The 25,620-nt window shown below is 39.4% G+C and overlaps 1 protein-coding gene and 1 long non-coding RNA gene across 4 annotated transcripts in view; one reads left to right on the top strand and one right to left on the bottom strand.

Annotated features, from left to right (window-relative positions):
* The window catches only part of IFI16 (interferon gamma inducible protein 16), a 40,740-nt gene extending 18,328 nt beyond the window's left edge, over positions 1 to 22,412 (top strand). Inside the window, exons 7-11 of one of the 3 annotated variants that reach the window (XM_003258677.2) lie at positions 3,954 to 4,121; positions 16,717 to 16,884; positions 18,989 to 19,408; positions 20,828 to 21,019; positions 22,076 to 22,412. In XM_003258677.2, coding sequence (XP_003258725.1) covers positions 3,954 to 4,121; positions 16,717 to 16,884; positions 18,989 to 19,408; positions 20,828 to 21,019; positions 22,076 to 22,156 — 1,029 coding nt within the window. In that variant the 3' untranslated portion in view covers positions 22,157 to 22,412. Of the gene's footprint in view, positions 1 to 3,953; positions 4,122 to 16,592; positions 16,635 to 16,716; positions 16,885 to 18,988; positions 19,409 to 20,827; positions 21,020 to 22,075 lie in introns of those variants that run through there. The other 2 variants (XM_030824150.1, XM_030824152.1) reach the window with 2 other exon arrangements.
* On the bottom strand, positions 401 to 20,257 carry LOC115837617. The gene is made up of 3 exons (XR_004032624.1): positions 20,245 to 20,257; positions 12,921 to 12,931; positions 401 to 477 (listed from the first exon to the last, which is right to left on the bottom strand). It is a non-coding gene; the product is annotated as an uncharacterized LOC115837617 (long non-coding RNA).
* Positions 22,413 to 25,620: the final 3,208 nt, after the last annotated feature.

Raw genomic sequence — 25,620 nt, 5'->3', positions numbered from 1 at the left:
TCTAGTGCTTTCAGTGGAGTATTGAAGTCAACCAGTATTATTGTGTTACCATCTGTCTTATTTCTTAGGTTCAGTAGTAATTGTTTTATAAATTTGGGAGCTCCAGTGTTAGGATTGTGACATTTTCCTATTGGACTAGTTCTTTTATCATTATATAATGTCCCTTTTTGTCTTTTTAACTGCTGTTGCTTTAAAGTTTGTTTTGTCTGACATAAGAATAGCTACTCCTGCTCCCTTTTGGTGTCCATTTGCATAGAATATTTTTTTCTACCCCTTTACCTTATGTTTATATGAAACCTTATGTCTATGTGAGGCCTTATGTGTTAGGTGAGTCTCTTAAAGACGGTAGACACTTTGTTGGTGAATTCTTATTCATTTTGCTGTTCTGTATGTTTTAAGTGGAGCATTTTGGCCATTTACATTCAATGTTAGTATTGAGATATGAGGTACTATTTTATTCATCATGCCATTTGCTGCCTAAATACCTTACTTTTTTATTACTGTGTTATTGTTTTGTAAGTCCTATGAGTTTTATGCTTTAAATGTTTTATATTCTATTTTGGTGTATTTCGAGGATTCATTTCAAGATTTAGAGCTCTTTTTAGCAGTTCTCGTAATGCTGGCTTCGTAGTGGCTAATTCTCTCAGCATTTGTTTGTCTGAAAGAGACTTGATCTTTCATTTATGAAGCTTAGTTTCACTGGATACACATTCTTGGCTGATAATTGTTTTGTTTAAGGAGGCTAAAGATAGTACTCCAAACCTTTCTAGCTTGTAGGATTTCTGTTGAGAAATCTGCTTTTAACCTGATAGGTTCCTTTATAAATTACCTGATACTTTGCTTCACAGCTCTTAAGATTCTTTTCTTCGTCTTGACTTTAGATAGCCTGGTGACTATGTGCCTAGGCAATGATCTTTTTGCAGTGTATTTCCCAGGTGTTCTTTGAGCTTCTTGTATTTGGATGTCTAGATCTCTAGGAAAGCCAGGGAAGTTTTCCTCAATTAATCCCTCAAATATGTTTTTCAAACCTTTAGATTTCTCTTCTTCCTCGGGAACACCAGTTATTCTTAGGTTTGGTTGTTTAACATAATCCCAAACTTCTTGGAGGTTTTGTTCTTTTTTTTTTTTTTTTTGAGACACACTTTAGCTCTTGTTGCCCAGGCTGGAGTGCAATGGGGCAATCTTGGAACACTGCAACCTCCACCTCCCAGGTTCAAGCAATTCTCCTGGCTTAGCCTCCCAAGTAGCTGGGATTACAGGTGCCTGCCACCACGCCCAGCTAATTTTTTGTATTTTTAGTAGAGACAGGGTTTCACTATGTTGGCCAGGCTGGTCTCAAACTCCTGACCTCAGGTGATCCACCTGCCTCAGCCTCCCAGAGTGCTGGGATTACAGGCGTTAGCCACTGTGCCCGGCAGCTTTGTTCATTTTTAATTCATTTTTCTTCATCTTTGTCAGATTGAGTTAATTCACAAGGCTTGTCTTCAAGCTCTGAAGTTCTTTCTTCTACTTGTTTGATTCTAAGACTTTCCAGTGTGTTTTGCATTTCTCCAAGTGTGTCCTTCGTTTCCAGGAGTTGTGATTTTTTTTTATGCTCTCTATTTTTTTGGAGATTTTTCCATCCACATCCTGTAACATTTTTAAAACTTCTTTAAGTTGGTATTCACCTTTCTCTGGTGCCTCCTTGGGTAGTTTAATAATCCACCTTCTGAATTCTTTTCTGGCAATTCAGAGATTTCTTCTTGGGTTGGATCCATTGCTGGTAAGGTAGTGTGATATTTTGGGGGTGTTAAATCACCTTGTTTTGACATATTACCAGAATTGGTTTTCTTCTTCCTTCTCATTTGGGTATACTATGTCAGAGGAAACATCTGGGACTCAAGGGCTGCTGTTAGGATTTTTTTGTCCCACAGGGTGTTCCCTTGATGTGGTGCTCTCCCCCTTCTCCAAAGAATGGGGCTTCCTGAGAGCTGAACTACAGTGATTGTCACCACCCAGCAGAGCTACTGTGCTCCAGGCTCCAGGCTGGTACTGGGTAGTGTCTGCAAAGAGTCCTGTGATGTGATTCGTCTTCAGGTCTCTCATCCATGGGTATCAGTACCTGCTCCAGTGGAGGTGGCAGGGCAGTGAAGTGGACTCCGTGAGGGTCCTTGGTTTTAATTTTGTTTATTGGGATAATTTTGTGTTGATTGTCCTCCAGCCAGGAGGTGGAGCTTTTAAGAGAGAGCATCAGCTGCAATAGTATAGGGAGGAAACAAGCTTGCCCTAGGGTCACTTGAAATAAGATTTGAGTTTCTCAGGTGGTGGGTGGGGGCCACAGAGCTCCCAAGAGATTATGTCCTTTGTCTTCTGGCTACCAGGGCAAGTAGAGAAAGACCATCAAGTGGGGGCAGGGTTAGGTGTGTCTGAGCTCAGATTCCCTTTGGACAGGGAAAGCTGATGCTGCTGTGGGGGATGGGGTGTGATTCTCAGGCCAATGGAGGTATATTCCCAAGGGAATTATGGCTGCCTCTGTTGTGTCATGAAGGCTGCCAGGCAAGTTGGGGAAAGCTGGCAGTTACAGGCCTCATCCAGTTCCCACACAGCCTGAAAGGCCAGTCTCACTCCCACCATGCGCCCACCAACAGCACTGAGTTTATTTCCAGGCAGCAAGTGAGCAGAGCTGAGAACTTGCTACCACCCTCCCTGCTGAGAAAGCAAGCAGGGCTTTCAGAGTTCAAGCCTCCCTGCTTGCTGTGGCTTCTGTGCTGGTGTCTGCACTCCCAGATCACCCCTTCCCCTGGGTTCTGTCCAGGAAATTTTGTGTTCAGTCGAAACTTCAGCTGGAAGTTTTCTTCTCCCTGTGGTCTTTCCCCAATTCCACTGGCAGCCCCCCTGAAGGACCTTTGTGAGACAAAGTCAGAAATGGCTTCCCTGGGGACTGAGAGAGCCCACAGGGCTCTTCCCGCTGCTTCCTCTACCCTTGTATCTTGCTCAGCTCTCTAAATTCACCTCAGCTCCAGGTAAGGTCAAATCCTTCACTTGTGATCCAGACCTTCAGGTTCCCCAGTAAGGATGTATGTTCAGGGGTGGATGATCCCCTTTCACACTTTCACACTGTGGGCACTCACAGTTTTTCGGCTGTCCCCTGGAGCCTGCAGCAGCAATCCGCTTTTTTTCAAACGTGCCATTTTGAATACTCTACTCACATTTAAATAGAAAAGCCTATTAAGATATATTAGGAGAATGACATTCCCCATAGGCTTCAAAAGGATATAAAACTCGTGGTAAATAATAAAATATTTGAAGAAATTAGGAGGGTGGGGAACCAGTATAATGCAGTGGCCAAAAGCAAGAGCTATGGAGTAGGATAGACTTGGTCTACATCTGGCCCATTAGTTTCCTGATATTGGGAAAAATAGCTTAAATATATCTCATAAGATTGGTTTAAAAACTAAATGAGATAATGGAAAGACATTTCTTATTCCATTGCCTTGCACATTATGGGAAATCAATGTGCAATAGGTCCTACTGCTCTTAGCAAGATAAAGACAAACATTGGAAAGATTTCTAGGGAGAGAAAATGTCACATGCAAATGTTAAAGTGTGAAACAGCATAGTGAGTTCTGTATAACATTGGTATATGTAGAAAGGTATAGGAAAATGATGCAAGACAGGTAGAAAGCAGCCCTCCAACAAGCTGGCTTTTGTCATGAAGACAGAAATGGAGTCTCCAGTGTAAAAACATCAGTAAGTACATACTGAAAGATTTTAGAAAGAAGAGTACTTGATCATTTCACATTTTAGCAAAAAAATATTCTGACAATTGCCTGGAGGGATACAGTAGAGAGAGACCATGTTTGGAAGTAATGAGACCTATTAGAAGCTAATAAGGGATGGTATTCTCACAAATGAAAAGATGTTGTGCTTCCTCTAATATTGAAAACCATTAAACAGAAAATGAATACTTTCAGATAAAGAAAAAAACAAACCCGAGAAACAATGACCCCAAGAGCATGAAGCAACCCCAGGAACAGAGTCAGCTTCCAAATCCTTCAGACGCCGGCACAACCTCCTCTGAGAGCCATCCTTGGACGCCTCAGATGCCACCAACAACTCCATCCAGCAGTTTCTTCACCAAGGTACAATTTCTTGGGTCCCGTGCCTCATGTCTCCCCACCATAATTTAAAGGGATCATTAGACTGTTGAAAGAGCTACTGCTGTAATCTCTGTGTATGTACAATCTTGGTATGAAATTATGCCACTCAATCATTTATTCAATTCATACAGTGAGATAGCAACAGATCATAATCTTTACTATCTAAAAGGCATTCATTTATATAATGATTTCTAACTTTAAGAGGATTACTATCTTGTATTGCTCCATTTGTAGAGAGGGTAAGAGAGAGTGGCCAGACAAGCAGAGATGAAGACAAAAATGCATTCAGATCCTACATTCCAGTTTCTTTTACCCCTTTCCCCTTTGCTTATTAGTAATATTTCTGATTTTATTTTCATAGTTGCAAGTTCCTACCCCCATTACATATTTTGACACATGCTATTTTTTGATGGGTATCTGTTTCTCTTGTATCATCACTGGTGAGAATCTCCTCAAATTTTACATGCCAACTTAAATTTTTTCCTCTGGCAAGTTCTCGCTGATACAAGACACTGGAACTGATGAGTCCTCCCATTCTTTGCTTTCACAGGGTCTCCTGTCAATGAGATTAAATTACTAATATCATAGAAGTGAACAGAGAGACTTACTTTATAATGTGTTCCCCATACTTCCTTGATCTGAGATTTTCCTTAACAGGGTCAGCATAGCTCAGGTTATATCTGTGGACAAGAACAAACCTACAAATTCAGGCTAAAACATGGAACAACAATGACAATAATTATATTTCTACTTTTTGAGCACTTAACTAGATGTTGGTTCTTACGTGTTGTTCCTGATGTACATTATTTAATTCCTTCTTCATAACCATTAGGAGGATGCTAATTCTGCCCCAATTCACAGAGAAGAAAACAGAGGTACACAAAGGTTAAAAATGTCCCTCAAGCTTTCAAAGAAAGTTAGAGTCATGATTCATTTTCAGTCTTATTTAAACCTAAAATGTGAAAAATTAATGATTATATATGGCTTTATATTAGGAGTTTATATATGCCATGTCAGTAATTTATTTATTAGTTGCATAACAGTTACATAGCCCACGCTTTGCAAACCTTCTGATAACAAATGTGGTGGCCAGTGGTGATCAGAGTGTGTTCTAATAAGTAAACCACTCTCCAGAAGTAGAATCCTTTCATTCGCCTCTCTAACAGAGTGCATTTTCTATATTAAATGTCTGAATGACAGAAGTGATAGAACTATGGAAATTAAACTAATATTAATAACAAAAAAAGTTAAAAAATTGTGAAAATGAAGTTACACTGCCTTGTATGGCTTTCCTTGGTAAAGAGTATTTTTAAAAAATCACTTACTTGGTAATGCCAAGGTAAGTTCTTGAATATTTCTAAATACATTTGAGAACCTTGAAGGATTCTAGCTGGCTGATGTAGGTTACAAAACAGCAGAATTCTGCATCTGGAATTGTGGATTTTAAAGAATCTTTCTAGCAAAGTGATGATCAAAACATCTAAAGCAACATAAGGCTGGGTTTCCTGGAGTCTGAAGAGCTCCAGGAAAGAGAAAGAGTAATTTAATCAAATAAAATTTATGTGATTAAATTTCTGACTATTAATTAAGTGAGAAATCATTCATTGAGACCCTACTAGTCTCTGTGTCTTTTGATATTTACAAGGTATGCATTCATGAAGTGCTTCCTGACTCCAGAGGATTACTGTCTTTTGTTGATCCAGGTGTGGAGAGAGATTGTGGGGAAGTAGCCAGATGGAGGAAGATGAATACAAGAATATGTTCATTATCTTTATTCCAATTACCTTTCATCCTTTCACTTCGTTCATGATCACATTCCAGGTTTTATTTTAAACTATCCATGGTCTTTTCCAAATCAGAAGCTTTGACATATAGATTGCTTCCTTTGCTGGGATCACTTTCTCCAGTCTCTTCTCTAACCCAACTCTCCACAGGCCCCGGCCTAAATCCCTTCCTAGGGCAAGTCCTCACTGGCATCCACATTTCAGATTCGATGAGATCCTCCCGTAGTTGGTTCTCTCTGATCCTCCCTTTGTGAGCTTTCCTAGCTCCCTTTACTTTTCCTAATAGCATTTAAACAACTGAAGTGTGGGAGTAATTTTCTCCTTTTCTATACCATAAGCTCAGGTGTTAGGTAGCATCTACCCCAGAGGAACAGAATACAAGAGGGGAAAAAGTCAGTTCATGCTATGTGCATCAATTCTCATTCCAGATTACCTTTTGCTCAGCAGTGATATGACCCTTGTAGTCACCTGCACTGAGAGTTCAGAAGCCTGTACCTGTGGTGAAGGGGCAGGAAACTTGGAGGAAAAGCAAAAGGATTAAATCATTATTTTTTACAGTTGTTTCTTACCCAAGCCCCAAGATGTATTCTGACCCAGCGGCAGATGCCTCCAGCCACCATGTACACATCCTGGAAGAGAAGCTTCCTATATTTAAGGATTCTCTGTTTTGATTTATTTTTTGGTTTGTTTTCATTGTTGTAATTTTTAGTTAGCTTCAAAAAGCTCTATTTCCCTCCATAGTTTATGCAGGTGTTATTTGAAGAACAGAACCTGTGCCTTTTCGCCATCTTGGCACAGGTGGCTATGGAAGGAGCCCTTGCTCAGTCATTGCAACCTAAGATCCATTTTCTTTGTGTCTTTTCAATAACTTAAGTGGCATCTCCAAACAACTATGCTTTTATCACTCATATTTCTTTGAAAGGATTATGTGAGAATTTCTAAGTCCCACCTGCTAAAATATGAATCACAACCCTTGCTACAGCTGTACAAATGATTGTGCTGTATGTGAACTTCCATGGAGCACAGGAATCCCAGGATTGTATGCCTTCATGGCCTCATGCCCCTAAACACACCATGCAGCCATTTATTCTTGGGTGTCCACCGTCGTCTGTAAATACAGTGACTTTCTAACTACTTTCCTGGTGACTCCCCAGATGAGCATAGTCTTGTTCCACTGATCATAGGGTTTCCCAAAGATTTTCATTATGGTATTCGTTCTATATTCATTGAGATTTAAAACAAGCAGCCTATTCTTATCATTGATTTTTTTTTCTGTTCTGTACACCTAGAGCAAGAAACACAAATTGTCAGAAGCAGGGATGGGAGGGGAGATAATTACTCTGAGAAAAAAAATTACATAGTGATTTAAAATATTATTCAACCAAAGATTATATTTTTCTCATCTAAATTCTACTCTTGTTATGGGACTGTTTTACTTAAATGAATTTAAGAAGATAATACTCCAAGGTGTTCTTGTCAATAAGTGGCAGAAATGAATAGAGAAGTTTCTTTAATAGAAAGCTTCCTGTACCAACTGGATATAGGGTTTCTGTCAATAAGGTAAACAGAATATGAGACAGCAGTTAATCAGAGCACACATACAAATCCCTGCAGAGACAGTGTAATAACAGTAACATAAATCGTATTTCTACTTTTTAAGCACTTACTAGGTGCTGGTTTTAAAACCTGTATTCTTTAGGTATATTATTGCATTCTTTCCTCATAACAGTCATGATTGATGCTATTCTCAGCCTCATTTTACATAAGAGACAACCAAGATAAATACAGTTTTAAAATATTCCTCAAAATTCACAAAGACAGTGAGTGTGCTAAATGTAAATTATGTGCACTTTATGTACTTTTTCTTATTCATTCTTCCTTACATCACCCAGATGATGTTATTGTTAGTCACATTTCACATTTCTAAACACCAGGGATCTTAGAGGTTAAAACTTTACTCAAGCTAATAATGATTTTTAGTGTTAGAGCCAAGATTCAAATCCAGCCTTAATGAACTCTAAAGCTTGAGCATTTAATGGTCACATATTGCTTCCAAAGTCAGAATATAGATGTTGAACTGTCTCATATGTTTACATATATTTAAAATTAGACATTGTTTTTGTTTGGGTTTGTTTTCATAATCTAGTTTCAGCAAGGCTCCTAATGAAAAATTAGGTGCTGTAAGTCTCTGTATCATCCTATGTTTTACATTGCCATGTTAAGACCCCTGGGTTCATCTGCACCCAATAATCAGATGCTGTATCTTCAGTGTAAGTCAAAAAAAAAACTAGATGACAATTTTCCAGGCTAGTGTCTCATCTAGGTGCCAACTGCACTGTGACCACACTGTTTTCTAATCACTCGTCCATGTGTACCAGTTGAAGACAGGCCTCCCACATACAGAGTTCTCAATTTTTCATGTTGTTTTGTTGTTGTTATTGTCTGTTTGACTGGTAAATTCCAAAATTTATATTCCCCTGTATACTTTCTAAGAGTTTTATATGTCATATAGAGCTACCTATCATGCCTGTTTGCCATCTTGCTTCAGGTGGATAGACAGAGGCTGTGCCTAGTAAAGTCATTTTCGGCTCTGATCTTCTCTGCTATTTCAAGGACAAAATTGGACATCTCAGGACAGTCAGTTCTCTGATGCATAATGACTTGAAAGAAAGTTAGTGACAGTTTCAAAGTTCCCAATTGCCTAAATATGTGATACAGCAATTTCTGCAGCCATAGGAATAATTATGCTATGCCTAAAGACCCTAGGACAGGGATTCTAGAAAGAGGCACATGTCTCCATAGCTGCCGATGCTTAATAACACAATGCATTACTTCTGCTTTGGTGACCAGCCCAAAGGTTGTCTCACCACTCACTCCAAGATTCACCAGCTGAGCAGGAAAGCCTTGTCCTTTCTCATCATGGTTTCTCCCAAAGATTTTGTGTATGATTCGGGTTCATTGTGCTTTTGGATTCGAAACCTGAAGAAGACAGAAGCATGACCTTTAGTCATGACTCCTCTAAAGCATAGATCACATAGTGGCCTGAATCATGATCGGGTATGGGAGCGGTGATTAATTACTATGAGAAAAACAATCAGCTACTATATTAAAATATTACTCAACCAAATTTATGATTTTAGGCATCCAAATTCTGCTGAAATAATGAGAATATTTGTTTCAACTTATTTTGAAAAGAAAATTACTCAAGACAGTTTTATCAATGATATTAGGCTGCCACATTATAGAAGGGAATAAAATAAAGGGGCTTTTTTGGTAATCTTCCTATACCTCCTCAATCAGGAGCTCTCTACAACTGGGTCAACATAAAGCATTAAATATCTTTAAATAGGGCAGACATTTAAAAAAAAACCTGCACAGAACATAAAATAACAATGAAAATATTTTTCTGCTTACTGAGCATTTATTGGATGCTGGTCTGTAAAAATTGTGTTCATCACAAAAATATGTCATATATTCGTCATTGTATCTCCATAAAGATACAATTTTTATCTCATTTCACATATGAGAATCAGGAGTTACAAAGAGGTTAAAAATACCATTCAGGCTAATAAAAATAATTAGTGTTAGAGTAAGGATTCATATCGAGCTTTAGTCAACTAAAAATCTTTGGTAACTATACAAATATGCTTCTTCCAATATGGGACAGTATATATTAAAATTTCTGCAATATATCCATAAATATTCATATACATAGTGTTGAATTTTGCATTTGTTTTCATAATCCAGATGCTACAAGCCAGAATAAAGTGCATAAGGGGCCTATAGGCTTGGGTGTTTGAAGCCATAATCAACAAGCAGGTTTTATAGCCCCTTTTTCAATCTATTTAAGGACCAGATAAATACATTTTATAGATGGATCTCTATATATTAGAGATGGGTCTCACTCTGCCGCCCAGGTTGGAGTGCAGTGGTGCAGTCACAGCTCACAGCAGCCTCAAACACCTGAGATCAAGGGATCCTCCTGCCTCAGTCTCTCAAGTAGCTGGGACTAAAGGTGCACACTACCAGGCCTGGCTAATTTTTAAAAATATTTTGTAGAGACGAGGTCTCGCTATATTGCCCAGGCTGATCTTGAACTCTTGGCCTCAAGTGATTCTCCTGCCTCAGCTTCCTGAGTTGCTGGGGTTACATGTGCATGCCACTGCACCCAGCTTAAATGTCTTAAAGTCTTTCATTATTGACATTAGAGGGAGTCACACATTGTTTTCCAGACACTCTCTATCCTTAATTTAACAAGATATAAAAAGATAGGTGCTGGGAATGCCCTAGTGGAATTTGGACTGACCCTGATTACTGTTGGGAATCCTGAAGGATTCTGAATATCTGATGCCCACCACAAGACCAACAGAATCCTGCCCCTGGAACTGTGCTTTCAGGGAATGCTTCCAGCAAAGGGAGGATCAGTATGCCCAAACAACCAACACATGAGTTTCCTGGAACCTGAAGTGCAAATTACAGGAGTCAGTTTGTGTGTTTGCTTGATGAGAATAGCTTCTATCACTTTGGTTAATGTTGTTCTGAAATTTGCTGCCCTTATAAACTGGGAGGGTTATTTAACAAAAATAACCTCAATGGAGGGGCTTAACCAGGTTGGCCTAGATGGGTTTTCACAGTAATAGAGCCAGGACCAAATCACACACCAATAAAATTTCAACTAATAGGATGAAGGCTGTAATACTGGTTTGTGGGTGTACAGTTGAAGGAGTTAGGATATCTAAATTTACACTTTTCTTCCATAGAATATACCAGAGAGATGATAGTGAGAACAGAATAAGAGGAAAAATAAGAAAACCAAACTTATATAGATATAGATATGGATATATTAGGTTTTTGTTTGTTTATTTGAGATGGAGTCTCACTGTCACCCAAGATGGAGTGCAGTGGCATAATCTCGGCTCGCTGCAACCTGTACCTCTCGGATTCAAGTGATTCTCCTGCCTCAGCCTCCCAAGTAGCTGGGACTACAGGTGTGCACCACCATGCCAGGCTAAGTTTTGTATTTTTAGCAGAGACAGGGTTTCACCATGTTGGCCAGGCTGGCCTTGAACTCCTCACCTCAGGCAATCCTCCTGCCTTGGCCTCCCAAAGTGTTGGGATTACAGGCGTGAGCCACTGCGCCTGGCCGGGTTGTATCTCATTCTGAAAACCACAAGACAGAAAAAACTCAATCTTTTCCTGAGAACATGGAGGCCAGAATCACCCCAATTGATGACTTCAGTAGAATAAAGTCTTCTCAAGACTTGAAACTGCATCTGCAAACTTCTGGCTTCAGAAAACCTCCAGGAGTGAGCCATCCTCAGACTTCACAGAAAATTACATAAACCCCATCCAGCCATTTCTTAGCCAAATCACTAGCTTACTATTATCATTCTTTGTGCCTCTTCAAAGGTGTATTTGCATTGTATAATGCAATGGGAATCATTGCTGAAGAGGTACAAATTAGTATAAACATTTTGAAAACCAATTTGGTGCTATCTTAAAACTGAAAACATGCATACTTTACCAATGCTGCAGGTCCAACTGGGCATATGAATAAATAAAACGTGTACAAATAGTCACAGCAGCATCACGTGAACTGGAAAAATCTTAGAAGAACCCATGACCTATCTCAAGAGAATGGGTAAATTAGGGAACATGATGTTGAATTGAAATTAAATAAGCTGCAGATGCATGCATCACAGATGCATATGAGGCATATAATAATTGGAAAAAGCAAATCACAGTAAATTTTAAATAGTATAATAACATTTCTGTAAGCTCTGAAACTAATAAAACTAAATATCATATTCCTTGAGAATAAATGCCTTGTGTGGTAAAAGCTATTTTTAGAACTATTCATCATGATTCAAGACTGTCCTTAGCTCTGGGAGCTAAAGCTGGTAGAGGATGAGTTCAGAGAGAAGCATGTTGGTAACATTTTCTTTCTTAAATTGTTTGAGTGTTTTCATAGCTACTCATGCTACCAAGTATGTAGTTTTAAACGCTGAACAAAAAAATTTATGTTCTAAATTTAGAAATATACTCCTTTCAATAAGATTCCATTACTACATGTGGCATACTTAAATAGAGAAACATTTTTAATAAAACGATTTTCATCTCACCTTGATCTGGGGTATCCATCAACAGAGTCAACATAAAGCATGGAAAATGTGTGCATCAGGCAGAAATTCAAATCCTGCACAGGCCATTATTAACAATGGCAATAATTACATTTTTGCTTGTTGGGCGTTTTCTAGGGTCTAGGCTCTAAACTTATTAGCTATGTATATTATGTAAGTTATTCTTCATTACAACCCCATAAATATGATATTGTTAGTCTCAATTCATACATGAGAACGCTAGCATTCATAGTTTTGGAATAATGTTTCTTCCAGTGTGAGAGACAACTTCTAAAATTGTCTCTAGTATATGTATATGTACACTAACATTTCAGAATAGACAGTGTCAGGCTTGGGTTTGTTTAATAGCCTGAACTCTGCAGCCTTTCAGTGATGGAGGAGGTGCACCAGAGTGGTCAGAGGCTGTTCTCATCAGACAGCCACAGCACCGCAGCAGGCTCCTGCAGCCCTCTCACCAACCACTTTTTCAGCAAATGGTGAAATAGAATTATATTAGTGAAAGCCAGAAGTGAGAAAACCAATGACAAATGGACATCACATGTAAATGGTTAGAAATGGGTTTTCACTATTATAATTAATGGTAGTCAAAGTATATGATTTTGCAGACACTCTCTGTCCTGACTTGAACAAAGTATAAGAAGCCAGCTACTGGGAATTCCCCAGATGGAACCTGGAACCCCTGTGATTACGATTGAGAATCTTGACGATCTCAGTTTGCCTCATATAGACCGCAAGGGCAACATAATCCTGCATCTGGAACTGTAGCTTCGAGAGAATCCTTGCAGCAAAGATTAGTTTGCTGAATAAAAAGATGGAGAGGTTGGTGTACTAGAGCCTGAAGAGCAGATAACTGTTACCTGTATGTGTACTCATTTGATGAGACAGGTTTACTTATAAATACTCCTCAGTTTGGCTGATTTTACTCTGAGTCATGCTCCCCTCATCACCAGGAAGGGTTATCTACCAAAAAATGACACTAAGAGGTGTGCTTTAACTAAGTGGTCTCACATCAGCATAGAACAGATATAGATCCAAGAATCTAAGACCAGTGAAAGAAACTTCAGTCATCTGAGTCTTGACCATTTCAGACCGAAGACTATAATCCTGGTCCTGTGTATGCTGAAATGTGGGCTGAGGAAACTAAAGTTATGTCAGTATCCAGAGACATTAGCAGAGGGAAGAGCCTATAAAAAGGGGGATTTTGAAAAAATCATATATGGAACCCGTACCTACTCGTTAATAGTTCAGACCCATTTTTTTGTCTTCTACTTCAAAGACATAAATGAATATCCCTGGAAAATTCTGATTTCTCATATATACTGGCTTAAAAGGGACATGTGACATTTTCTTAGGTCCAACCCTTCTAAATAAGCAACGTGTCCATTTCTGTAGCCATAGGAGTTATTCTGCTGCACCTAAACCTTCCTTAGCTTAGGAATCTCAGCCAGGATCATATGTCTTCTACCTCTGGTACAGCCATTTTCCTTCTGGTGTCCAGCCAGACCCATAGGAGGCAAAACCTGTCTGACTACCCTCTATATGATCCAGTAGCTCTGCAGGAAAGCTTTATTCTTACTGATGATAGGTTCTTTCACAAATTTTGTGTGTGATATGGATTATTCCTGGTTTTGATTGGAAACTCAAAGCATAACAATTTTATATTTGATATCTTCTGCCATGTCTCCCTTAAAATAAACAACACAAAATGATGTGAAGTATGAATAGGAATAATTGCTATTTTTTCCTGAATAATAATTCCCCCAGTATTACTATACCAATGTGTTCATCCTCTACATTCCAGTTTCTTTGCAAGCCTTTCTCTTTTGCTCTCTTACCCTACATCAGAGTTTAGTTTCAGTATCCATGCTCTTAACCACATCAGGGGTTTGGATACTTCCTTTGATGTCAGATTTTTCCATCTCAGTTCTGTTCCCAAATATCTTCAACCACAAGGTACCAGTCTAATCTATTCCTTGAGCAAGTTCTCACTAATGACCTCCTCCCAGAATAGATCATATTTTCTCACTGTTTGCCTTCATAGGTACCTTTCTATTTCTTTAGAGCATTTATCATAGCTAAAATAAACCTATGACTTTCTTCCCTACTCAGCAATAAATGTAGGTTATAGATAACTTTTCCTAGGGGAAGACAACACAGGGGTGGGGAAGTGAGTTTACACTTGTGTGTATCAACTCTTATCCCAGCTTGCCTTTTGTTCTGCCCTGATATCACCCCCTGTATTACCTACAATCCAGTGCTATGGGCCTATACCCAAGGCAAATGGGCAGGAAAGGTATGGGCAGGGAAATACTGACCCACGGCAACTTGAGGGATAGGAAACACTAAGATTTACATTAGTATTCTCCAGTGTCATTTCTCGCCCAAGCCCCAAGCTGCCCCCGGCCCAGGTTGCAGACCCGAGCACCATCCACACATGTCATTTGAGGACAGGCTTTCTACATGTGGGTTTTCTCAATTTTTTAGACAGTCATTTTTTTGGTTATTAATTTCAAGAATTCATATTTCCCCCTATATAGTCTTTCCTGGTTCTTCTTGGGCAGAGCTAGCTGCTTGTAACTGTTGCCATCTTGGGACTTGCCATCAAGGCCACAGGTAGAGCCCATGTGTAGTCATGAAAATCTCAGGCCCACTGTGTCTCTGTTACTGCAATGACATACATAGACATCATAAGACAACTACTCTGTCCATGCATACTGGCTTGGAAGTGACACTTTTTAAGACCTTGCCTGCCTAAATATGCAGCACAATCATTTCTACTTGCATAGGAATCATTCTGCTGCTCTGAAAGCACAAGATCCAAGGCAGACTCATCCACCTAAACACACCATGTAATCATTTCTTCTCTGGGATCCAGCCATCTTCACAGGAGGCCTGCAAAAATGGTGTCTGACCAATCAGTCTGTGATTCACAATGTAAGCTGAGAATCCTTGCTCTTATACATCACAGCTTCTCCCAAGTAGTTTTTCTGTAATAGATTTTTTTTTTTTACTTTTTAATTCAAAGCCAGAAACAGACTATTACCTTTGATTTATGCTGCTACGTATCCTGAAGTAAACAGCACAGAAGGGCCTAATTTACGAATGGGGTAGGGTGGAGAAGGATTTCCTCTGAGGGAAAACAATGCTTGCACTTTAAAATATTCAAACAAAGATTATAATTTCATCATCCAAACTGGGCTATTGTGATGACAGTTTAAGATTTCACTTATTTTTAAAAGATAATATCTCAAGACAATCTTGTCAATAAAATTACATTGCTACACATGGCAGATCTGAATAGAGGGGCTTCTCTCATATTATGCTTCCTGTATTACCTCCATACAAGGTTTCTATCAACAAGGGCATCATAAAGCATGAAATATCTGCTCACCAGAGCAGACATGCAAACCCCTAATAGATCGTGGAAAAATAATAGCAACAAAGATTTATTTATTGAGCATTTACTGAGCTCTGGACTCTAAAACCCATTCTTTGTGCACATTACCTAAATTATTCTTTATAACGTCATACAAAAATGCTATGGCTAGTCCCATCTCACATGTGAGAAAACTGAGGTGCAAAGAAATCTTCCTCAGGGTCGCACAGATAGTATTGGAGTCAGGATTCAAATGCAGCCTTATTGAATTTAAAATGTGAACAATTTAATGAGCATAGACTGAATCCACAGTAGGTGTGCAAATGTTAAAATGTCTGCAGTTTATTTTTAATCAATTTTGAATATACAGTGTTTTGCTGGGGGTTTATTTCCATAGTCCAGATGCTCAGTGGTGGTCAGAGGCTGTTCTAATCAAGAAGCTGTTCTCCGTGTGAGCTCACTACAAGCAATTCTTTTGTGTACATCTCTGTCAACAATTGCCACTTAAAAATTAGGTTACTGAATGGCAAAACTGCTAAAATTATGTGCCAAATTGGCCAAATAGGGTGAATATTTTTTGGACTTCCATTGGTTTAATTAAATGTAGTCAAAGTATGTGATTTTAGAGATATTCTCCAATCTTACTTGAAAAATGTATAAAAATGTAGCTAATGGGAATGCTTTAGGTGGAATATTAAGTTGTTCTGAATACAGCTAAAAACCCGAAAGATTCTGATTGCCTGATCCACACTGTAGTGTGATCATAGAACCTTGCCTGAGGAATTGTGAATTTGAGAGAATCTTCTTATTATGGCTATGATCAGAGCTCCCTAAAGGATGGAGATCTGGGTTTCTTGTATGCTGAAGAGCACTTGAGAGAGACTGGTTTGTGTATCTAATTGATGAGAAAGGCCTAGTTAATAAATGTCCATAAATGTAGCCAACTTTATTTAAGCCATGCTGCCCCCAAAATAGCCCTAAGAGTTGTACCTGACCAAATAACTTAGTCCAGTTTTACAGGACGTGAAGACTGAGTATTCCATCCCCAAACAATGCAATTTCAGTTATCGGAGTTTTTAATCCTGACTGGGATGAGAGAAGGCTGAGTGATAGAAGTATCTGAATATGTGCTATTATTTCTCCTGCAACTCAGGGAAAAAAACAGAAACTGGCAAAGTGAACATCCTATTTAAAAAAGAAAAAAGGAAAAGATGTGTTTCATCTGATCTTGAAAAACATTAACTAGAAAAAAAGAACAAACATCTATTTTCCTTTAGAAAAGTGAAGACACAATCACCAAAATGAATGACGTCATGAGGATGCAGATACTGAAGGAAGAGAGTCATTTTCCAGGATCGTTCAGGACCAGCATAGGCCCAGCTGAGAGCTATCCCCACACTCCTCAGATGCCTCCATCAACACCAAGCAGCAGTTTCTTAACCACGGTACAAGTTCCCTCTTCCCAATACATTCCGCTCTCTACAATATAATGACAGGGATTAACACAACCTTGAAAGCACTTCTCACTAATCTCCTACTACATACAATGCTTTAATTTAACCAAATCAGTCATTTATTTATCAGGTGTATATTTTGAGGTCCTATCCAAAATTAAAATTCTGTTATTATCATCTCTATTCCATAGCAGGTATAATTAGATGTTTGTTTAATTTTATTTTTCTTTTGGCTTACATTTTTGTTTTTCCCTCAATACACCATGAAAATCATACTTTAAAGTAGAACAAGGTGGGAAAAAACAGAGCCGCCCGTAACACTGTCACTCATTTTTTCTCTTTCATTTATTATAACTCACAATATCTTTAAAAATTTATGAAAAGAAGGTACATAAGCAAAAATAATTAACTTTTAACTATCAGAAATCTGTATCTAATGCCACATTTCAGTATATGGTCTTTCTGATTTTATACCTTTCATTATGTATATACAAAGAGTCTTATTTTCTCTCAGAGTAAATCACATTCACATATTTTTCCATAACCCATGTTTTTTATTAATATATCTTGAACTGCCATTCAATCATACAATATAGATTTAAATTATTTTATTGTACTAGAAAAATTGCACAGTTATTCCATACATTATGAAAATGATCATTTTTTATTTGGCTTTATGTTGTGTCCAGTATTCTGTGTATTTACAACGAACATAATAAGATCACATGTCTCTCAGATCTTCTTTCATTGCCCTCACAGTAGCTTTATAATTATTTCATTACGTTCTGTGCACCTTGTGTCAGGGTACTGATGTCATGGCTATTGTGAGGTGATTTGATACTGATTAACTTCATTGGGAATGGGTTTCCTAATGTTATGGAAAATTGGCCACATTGATGAGTTCATTAGAGTTAAGTCCATCAGAGTTAAAGCCATCACTCACAGGTGGCCGATATCATCTTCCAGGTCGGGTCACATTGCTGGCTGTGGAGGCAGCCGTCCTGCCTCCATGTTCTGGTCTCTAAGACTCCCTTGATCCCTTCTTGCCTCCATACTTCCTCTTCCAGATCAGCAGCCCCTCCAATTCGAAGTGCTCTCCTACAACTCAGAAAAAGTGCAGGCCACTGTGGAGACAGGAGGTTAAAGAAAAGTCCCCTCCCGCCTAATTTTCCAAGTCCATGACTCTTTTTAGTTCCTGCCATTATTCAGATTGGAGAGCCTCTAACCTGGGCCCCTTCAGATTAGGGAAGTTTGTGGAGTCTTCCAGTGGCTGCCTTAATGATGTTTTTGCAACATAGTGCTGCTTTCATTAGAAAGGGCTTTGCGATTTGGTTCTTTAAAATGCCCCTATCTACTAGAATGAATTCCAACTGAAATCTCGTGAAATCTAAGGTTTGTGGTTGAGACTATTCCTTACTCTGAATGCTAGTAATATAATTTTTTTCTCTATTTTTATTTTACTTGGTCACTGTCATATTAGGCAGGAGGGAGCTTTTCTTTAACCTCCTGTCTCCACAGTGGCCTGCACTATTTCTGAGTTGTAGGAGGGCACTTTGAATTGGAGGGGCTGCTGATCTGGAAGAGGAAGTATGGAGGCAAGAAGGGATCAAGGGAGTCCTAGAGACCAGAACATGGAGGCAGGACAGCTGCCTCCACGGACCAGCAGTGCTCAATATGACCTGACCTGGGTAGAAAGGAGTAAAATTGAGATTCTTTTAAAATCTCATCTCTTTGGGGAGTCACTTCGTGGCAGCTTTGCCTTTACCCTCTGCTTCCCCATACTTTGATAGAAAGAAAAGGCATACCTTGATAGGGGATATGCCTTTTCTTTATGGGTTAATTCTGATTAAAAAAGAAATATTCTTCCTTCCACTCTCATAAAACAATGAAGATAATAAAATTAATCCTTACATCTTTTTCATTCCTTCCGTTACCTAAATCATACTATCTCAGTGATCTTTGTCTAGTTTTCCCTACTTTACCCAGTTAAGGTGATACTTGAGGACCAACACTGAGACTGAGATGACTCTCACTAGAGAGTGACCCTGTATTTCCTGTTTTAATTGTGCCTATGTTTTGGTCTCTACCTTCTAAGTTGAAACCAAGACTGAAGACTGAACCTGAAGAAGTTTCCATAGAAGACAGTGCCCAGAGTGACTTCAAAAAAGTGATGGTGCTGAATGTAACAGAATCATTTGTATATAAGCCCGAAGAGCAGAAGAAAATGTTTCATGCCACAGTGGCAACTGAGAATGAAGTCTTCCGAGTGAAGGTTTTTAATACTGACCTAAAGGAGAAGTTCACCCCAAAGAAGATCATTGCCATATCAAATTATGTTTGCCGCGATGGGTTCCTGGAGGTATATCCTTCCACACTTGTGGCTGATGTGAATGCTGACCGAAAGATGGAGATCCCACAAAGATTGATTAGAAGTGCCAATACAACTCCTAAAATCAATCAGCTTTGCTCACAAACTAAAGGAAGTTTTGTGAATGGGGTGTTTGAGGTACATAAGGTAAGCCCACACCATTGTTTTATAAAATTTCTCCTGCAACCCCCAATTTTTAAAGTCTTGTCAACTGGAGTTTGGTCAACTTACTGGACACAGAAAATCAACCCCTTCACCCCCGCCCCCAGCACTAGAGATAATTGAATAGAGTTCATTTCAGGATATGAGGTACGTTATATCGTAACATTCCTCTTCTTAAGGTATCACCATGCAAGTTATTTAGACAGTCACCAGGAAACTTGGCATTTTATTAGCTATGATGATCTATTCAGAGCCACCCTTGTCCAGGACAGTGCAGAGTTTATATCAACACACATGTCCTTAGAATTTTGTTTCTTTGAGTTCTTCTCCATCTGTATCAATGACAATTTAATTGTGAATAAAATAGTTGCCCTCCCAAGCCTGAATCCTGATTGTGACAACCAGAGTAAGAAATAAAATAGACTACTCTGCTTTAGAATGCAGCTATGTCTAACAGTTAGCTAGAATTCTGATCATTTGGACTCCAAAGTTTCTTGCCTCTTCTCATTCATTAATTCATCAGGAGATTGTAGAGCAACTGACTTCTGCATTAAATAATAAGAGAAATATGAAAGCAAAAAGACTAGAAAAGTCACATAGCTTAACTGCTCAATTTATAAATGGGGCAATAAAACGAAAAAAAAAAGTTTGGTGAATTCTTAGGCTTACAGTGTGCCTTTCAGTCTCAACACATCACTTAAATATTATGCTTAGCTGATTTAACTTCTTGTTTGAAGTACTGTTTCATACTCCATTATATATGTCTTCTCGGGTGGCTTACTTTTAATTGTGCTGTTTTCTGTAGACTCTGTTTAAATGACTATACATATATATGTGGTTGTAAAATTAATGAATAAAGTAATGAGTTACAAACCAGAACAATGTGACCAGATGGATGATCTAGATTTGCGATCTGGGCAGTTTGGGGAAGAGTGACTATATGGAGAAGAAAGAAGTAGTTACATATTGAAATAACAGTCTACTTAATGAGGACTTGGAACATTCTTTCTCAAACTTATAAAGTGCCATAAAAAGCCTCTATTATCTGCTCTTGGGCAGGTGTGAAAGAAACCTACCAAATTAATCAGATTTTTCTGTATCCAGGCTCCTTAAAAAATCCCAGCTATGCTGATGTGGAAACAGGAAGAATTAGGAAAGTAATCAATTTTTTTTCCTAGAAAAAAATCCGGCAGATAAAGAACTTCAACAAAAGAGGCTCATGGGAGGATCTGAAAGGCAGGATTCAAAGACCAAGTATCTTAAGCTATTTGGTACCTGTATTCAGGACCTACAGCTCTATTTACTGTATCAAAGACAAAAGTTTCCAGAAACACCCTGTATTTCTCATAGATTTGAAAATTATTGATCCAGTTTCAGAAGATAAGTGTTAATTTTCTTTTGCAGAAAAATGTAAGGGGTGAATTCACTTATTATGAAATACAAGATAATACAGGGAAGATGGAAGTGGTGGTGTATGGACGACTGACCACAATCAACTGTGAGGAAGGAGATAAATTGAAACTCACCTGCTTTGAATTGGCACCGAAGAGTGGGAATACCGGGGAATTAAGATCTGTAACTCATAGTCACATCAAGGTTGGAACTTTATGGGAATATCATTTTTCCAAAGTGGCAAATCGTTTTGTTTATACTTTAAGACGACTAGACTGCTACTATTACAGAGAGTCTAGCAAGTGGAAAAGGAACAAAGCCTTGCACTTTACTGGGTGTAAACTTCCCATCATTGTTTTTAAAGAAGGATACTTGTATTCATAATAAAAAACATTAGAGACTTTCAAAGGCTATGATACCTAAGTTAAATAAGAAAGAATTGGTTGCTTTTACCACAGTGTGGAGATAATTTAATAAGAATTTGGGTTTGGTTAAGGCACATTTGTTTCAGCTGCTGGCTCTGTGATTTTCTAGTTGATTAAAGACTTACACTAGAACCTCAGGTTCATCATTTGTGAAATGGGAGAAATATTGTCTAACATAGAGGGTCATCAACTTAGCTCACGGCAGCCCTAAATTACCAAGAATGCATCTGAGCAAATCAGATCACAAAGGTACCTGCCTTTAGTGAGATGCATACACTGGTTTACATCAGACGGAGGTAGCTGGGTCTACAGAACAAAGTCCATGCTTTTTGGAACACTAACAAAGGCTAATATTGGAAGGCAAACAGTTCAAAACAAAGGCTGACATATTCAGGCACACACATGCTCTCAGATTGCTCCAGTTCTTGGGACCATCAGTCAAACATTCCAAGCCTTCTTTGATAGCAATTGCACCAGGAATACCTTTTGTACTCTCCTGCTTCCTTTCTGCCCAATGAAAACCTTCTCCTCAACTCTTGTCATTGGGTGCACCAGCTCCTTTCTCTCTCCTGTTGTTCCCTGACATCTCCTGCTCTTTCACTTGCACTCATGCTAAGTAGGAGTGAATATCTCACTTCACGGTCCAAATTAAACAGAGAGGCATGACTCAAAAGTCAAGAATTTATTAAAGGAGATAGATGAGAGTGAAAAAAGAATCATTTAGAAAGGAATAGGGCAAGAGATACGGTGCATGGGGAGGAGATACAGTGTGATTGAAGGGAGAAATGTGGGATCACCAGCATCTCAACTGGTCTTTCTCTCTTTCTCCTTCAAGGTCATCAAGACCAGGAAAAACAAGAAAGACATACTCAATCCTGATTCAAGTATGGAAACTTCAGCAGACTTTTTCTTCTAAAATCTGGATGTCATTGACGATAATGTTTATGGAGATAAGGTCTAAGTGCCTAAAAAATGTACATATACCTGGTTGAAATACAACACTATACATACACACCACCATATATACCAGCTGTTAATCCTATGGAATGGCGTATTGGGAGTGCTTTTTTAATTCTTTATTTTTTTTTTTTTTTATAAAATGGCATATTTTGCATCTACAACTTCTATAATTTGAAAAAAATAAATAAACATTATCTTTTTTGTGAAAGGAATTCTTTCCTGGCAGTCACTTTAATCCATCCATGAGTTGCATAAAAGCAAATAGTTTGTGGTCTGCAAATCAGGGTGGGGCACACAGGCCTCAAGCAATATTTGGATTTATACTTTGGGTGTGATCTTTACTGGGTAAAGCCCTGGTCAAGAATGAACAGGCTGTGTTCTGCTGAAAGAAACCAGGCTGAAGGGGTAGGTAAGCGTGAAATCCAGTTTGTGGTTCAGTTGCCAAGTGCTGTGTTACTGTTTTAGCCCACAGCAGTAGGTATCTTTTCAGAATTGGTCTCCTGGAGGGGGCATAATTGGGTAATTTTTCTGCCAAATGAGGCACCTTCTGGTGATGTGCATGAAGGCACTTGTCTGTGTTAGAGGAATAGCTGGGCCTGCCTGATGTGAAATAACTGGTTTTATGCATTTCCTCAAACACCAACTGCTCTTCAGGCACTTTCAAACCATATTTCCTGTTCTCGCAATCCACTATAGTGATCTGATCCATTAGAAAGCTGCCCTAGGAAAAGCTACATTAGGCAAACACTGAAGATAATTAATTTTATTTAGAATAGAATAGCAGAAAGTATCTAAAACTAAAATTTAGCTAACTTTATTATATATTTGGTACCTGGTACTTTGCAATTATTTTGTGACAATCTTCATATTAGTTCTAGAAGGTTGATTGTTTTCTCCTCTTTACTCACCCTATGTGACAAACACGGAATAGAAAGGCAAAGTCACTTTCTTAATGACCCTTAGATGGTAAATTAGAGAGCTTGATTTAGAACCCAGGCTGTTGTTCTCGTTTGGGGTGTGTACCTTAGGAGAGGGTTGTGGGGATGTGGTGGAAGCTGTGCGGGATGGAATGGGGAAGTCTACTACTGTTGCAGGAATTTTCCTTTGTTCAGCTAAACATGGGAGTCCTTATCATGGAGCCATGAAAAGTTAGGCTCGCAGACAATTTGAAGCGTGAGGAGGGCAGAGTTTATTGGGTGAAAAGGAAAAGAGGGAACCAGTCCTTCTGCAAAGCCAGACTCCCTGCTGTTGTGCTTCCCACCTCACAGTTTGAATTTCAGGTTCCACCCAGGAAGAGGAGGGGCCGGGCTCTTCCGCACTGCAAATGGCTCAAACTTCTGTGGCTTCACCCCAGTGCACACTCCTCCCAGTGTGCAGGCTGGAGTTTCTCTGGGGACCCCTTCCCACCACCTGGCTGTCTCATTGCCCCCTCTAAAGAAATGCATCTAACTGCCATTAGAATAAGGACAAGGACAAAGACCGATCTTAATTGCTACCTGCTGACAGGGGGTGCTGTTTTGGCAAAACAGCAAAGTCCCTCAGAGGCCTATTTAAGGGTTCCCAGCAGAATGGGCCATTGTCCGCCTCTCCAGCTGCATGACTGTTTGGAGTTTGATGGCCTGAAGGCAAGAAGAGACAAATTGTGTTATTAGAAAACATGTATCTAAACAAGGGCAGGGGTAAGGACAGCTCAAAAATCCTGAGGCTTTTTATCAGTTTGCACAAGGAGAGGGAGGCCAAAAGCCCACCTGGTAAAAAAAAAAAAAAAGGCCGGGCGCGGTGGCTCACGCTTGTAATCCCCAACATTTTGGGAGGCCGAGGCGGGCGGAGATCGAGACCATCCTGGCTAACATGGTGAAAACCCGTCTCTACTAAAAATACAAAAAATTAGCCGGGCGTGGTGGGGGGCGCCTGTAGTCCCAGCTACTCGGAGAGGCTGAGGCAGGAGAATGGCGTGAACCCGGGAGGCGGAGCTTGCAGTGAGCCGAGATTGCGCCACTGCACTCCAGCCTGGGTGACAGAGTGAGACTCCGTCTCAAAAAAAAAAAAAAAAACCAAAAAAAAACTTTACCCTTTAGTCGGCATGTTGGGCTTCTGGGTTCCCTTCCCCTGAGCCCAATCCTAAGCTGACCAGTTTCAGGTTGGGGAAATTAACTCTTCCCAGTTTGAAGGATGCATCTGACGGGAGTGTCCCGTAGTACGGAGAAACAATTGCCTATCAGTGAAGAGAGAACTGAGGGGGAGAAAGGAAAATGAAAGATGTTTTTTCAAAGGAGTCCCAAAGGTTCAGGATGCTTTCGAAAGGGGTACAGATTGAAAATGAATGGTTGCTCATCTAGAAAGGGGAGCAGGCGTCCCTGGTTCCCATCTCTTCCTAGCAGATACCTGGGGTAAGTGAGGGAGAGAAGGAAGAGCATCCTCTTTCCCTCTTCCATCCTCGCATCCCCAAGTCCCAGCAACCTTGGCAGGCACCACTATGGGTGGTAAAGCGGCTTGTACTCATGAAGCAGGGGGGCCTAGGGAACAGGAATTATCTGCTCTACCCATGTACGCATTATCTCCCCTGCTGTCAATAGCCTTGATTCCCTAGACCTCATTTATGAATCGAGTTTGGGACAAAATGTGTCTTGAAGGATGTTGCATGGACTCCTTATCATAAGCTGAATGCTAAACTGAAGCTGTGAAATTGAGTCCTCCTCCAACAAGGAAGAGAGAAAGATGTCTTGTGACACACCTAGATAACTGGTGGCTATAGTTATGCTTGCTAGGATTTGGGTGCATGGTGCTTGGCTTTGGTTAGCTCCCTCGGTGTTACCTTCCCAAAGAGGAAACCTTCGAGTGATGGGCATCCTATTTATTCCCATCACCTGGCAGGATTTTGCAGGATTATTGCTCAGAACTAGGATGCTGATGGAGATTTTTACATTACCCATACCTTTTGTTCTTTCTGAGCTGTAGCTGGAGCTTGCTGGTTGATTCACAGGAACAAGCAAGGTTCCATCTAAACTGTAGGCAAAAACTTAAAAATAACTAATGAGTTTAGAATTTAATGGCAAATGTATGATAAGTTTTGAAACACAATTTCTTTCTCTCCAGTCCTTATTTTTGGAAAAAACAAACAAAAACATAAATCATGATAGGACTGAGTTTGCAAAATAGATTGTAGTCTTACACTTGGTCTGATTATTTGCATAAAGTGCAAGAAGAATAATTATTTCTACATAGGCCTTTTGGATCAGTTTTGATGGAACTCTGTTTCACAAGGAGTCTCAGATAAGACCTTTTAAAACCAAGCCCAGTCATGGGTTTGTATCCTCAAATGCCTGTGAGTGAAGTGATTCTCTTCTCTTAAGGTCCCAAGATAAACTTGGAGTTCTTGGACCTGTTAGAAAGTGACATTCTTAGGCTGGGCACAGTGGC

The sequence above is a fragment of the Nomascus leucogenys genome, chromosome 12 (assembly GCF_006542625.1).
Source record: "Nomascus leucogenys isolate Asia chromosome 12, Asia_NLE_v1, whole genome shotgun sequence".
Taxonomy (NCBI): Eukaryota; Metazoa; Chordata; class Mammalia; order Primates; family Hylobatidae; genus Nomascus; species Nomascus leucogenys.
The sequence above is the reverse complement of the archived record's forward strand: the minus strand, read 5'-3'. Positions and strand labels throughout refer to the sequence as shown.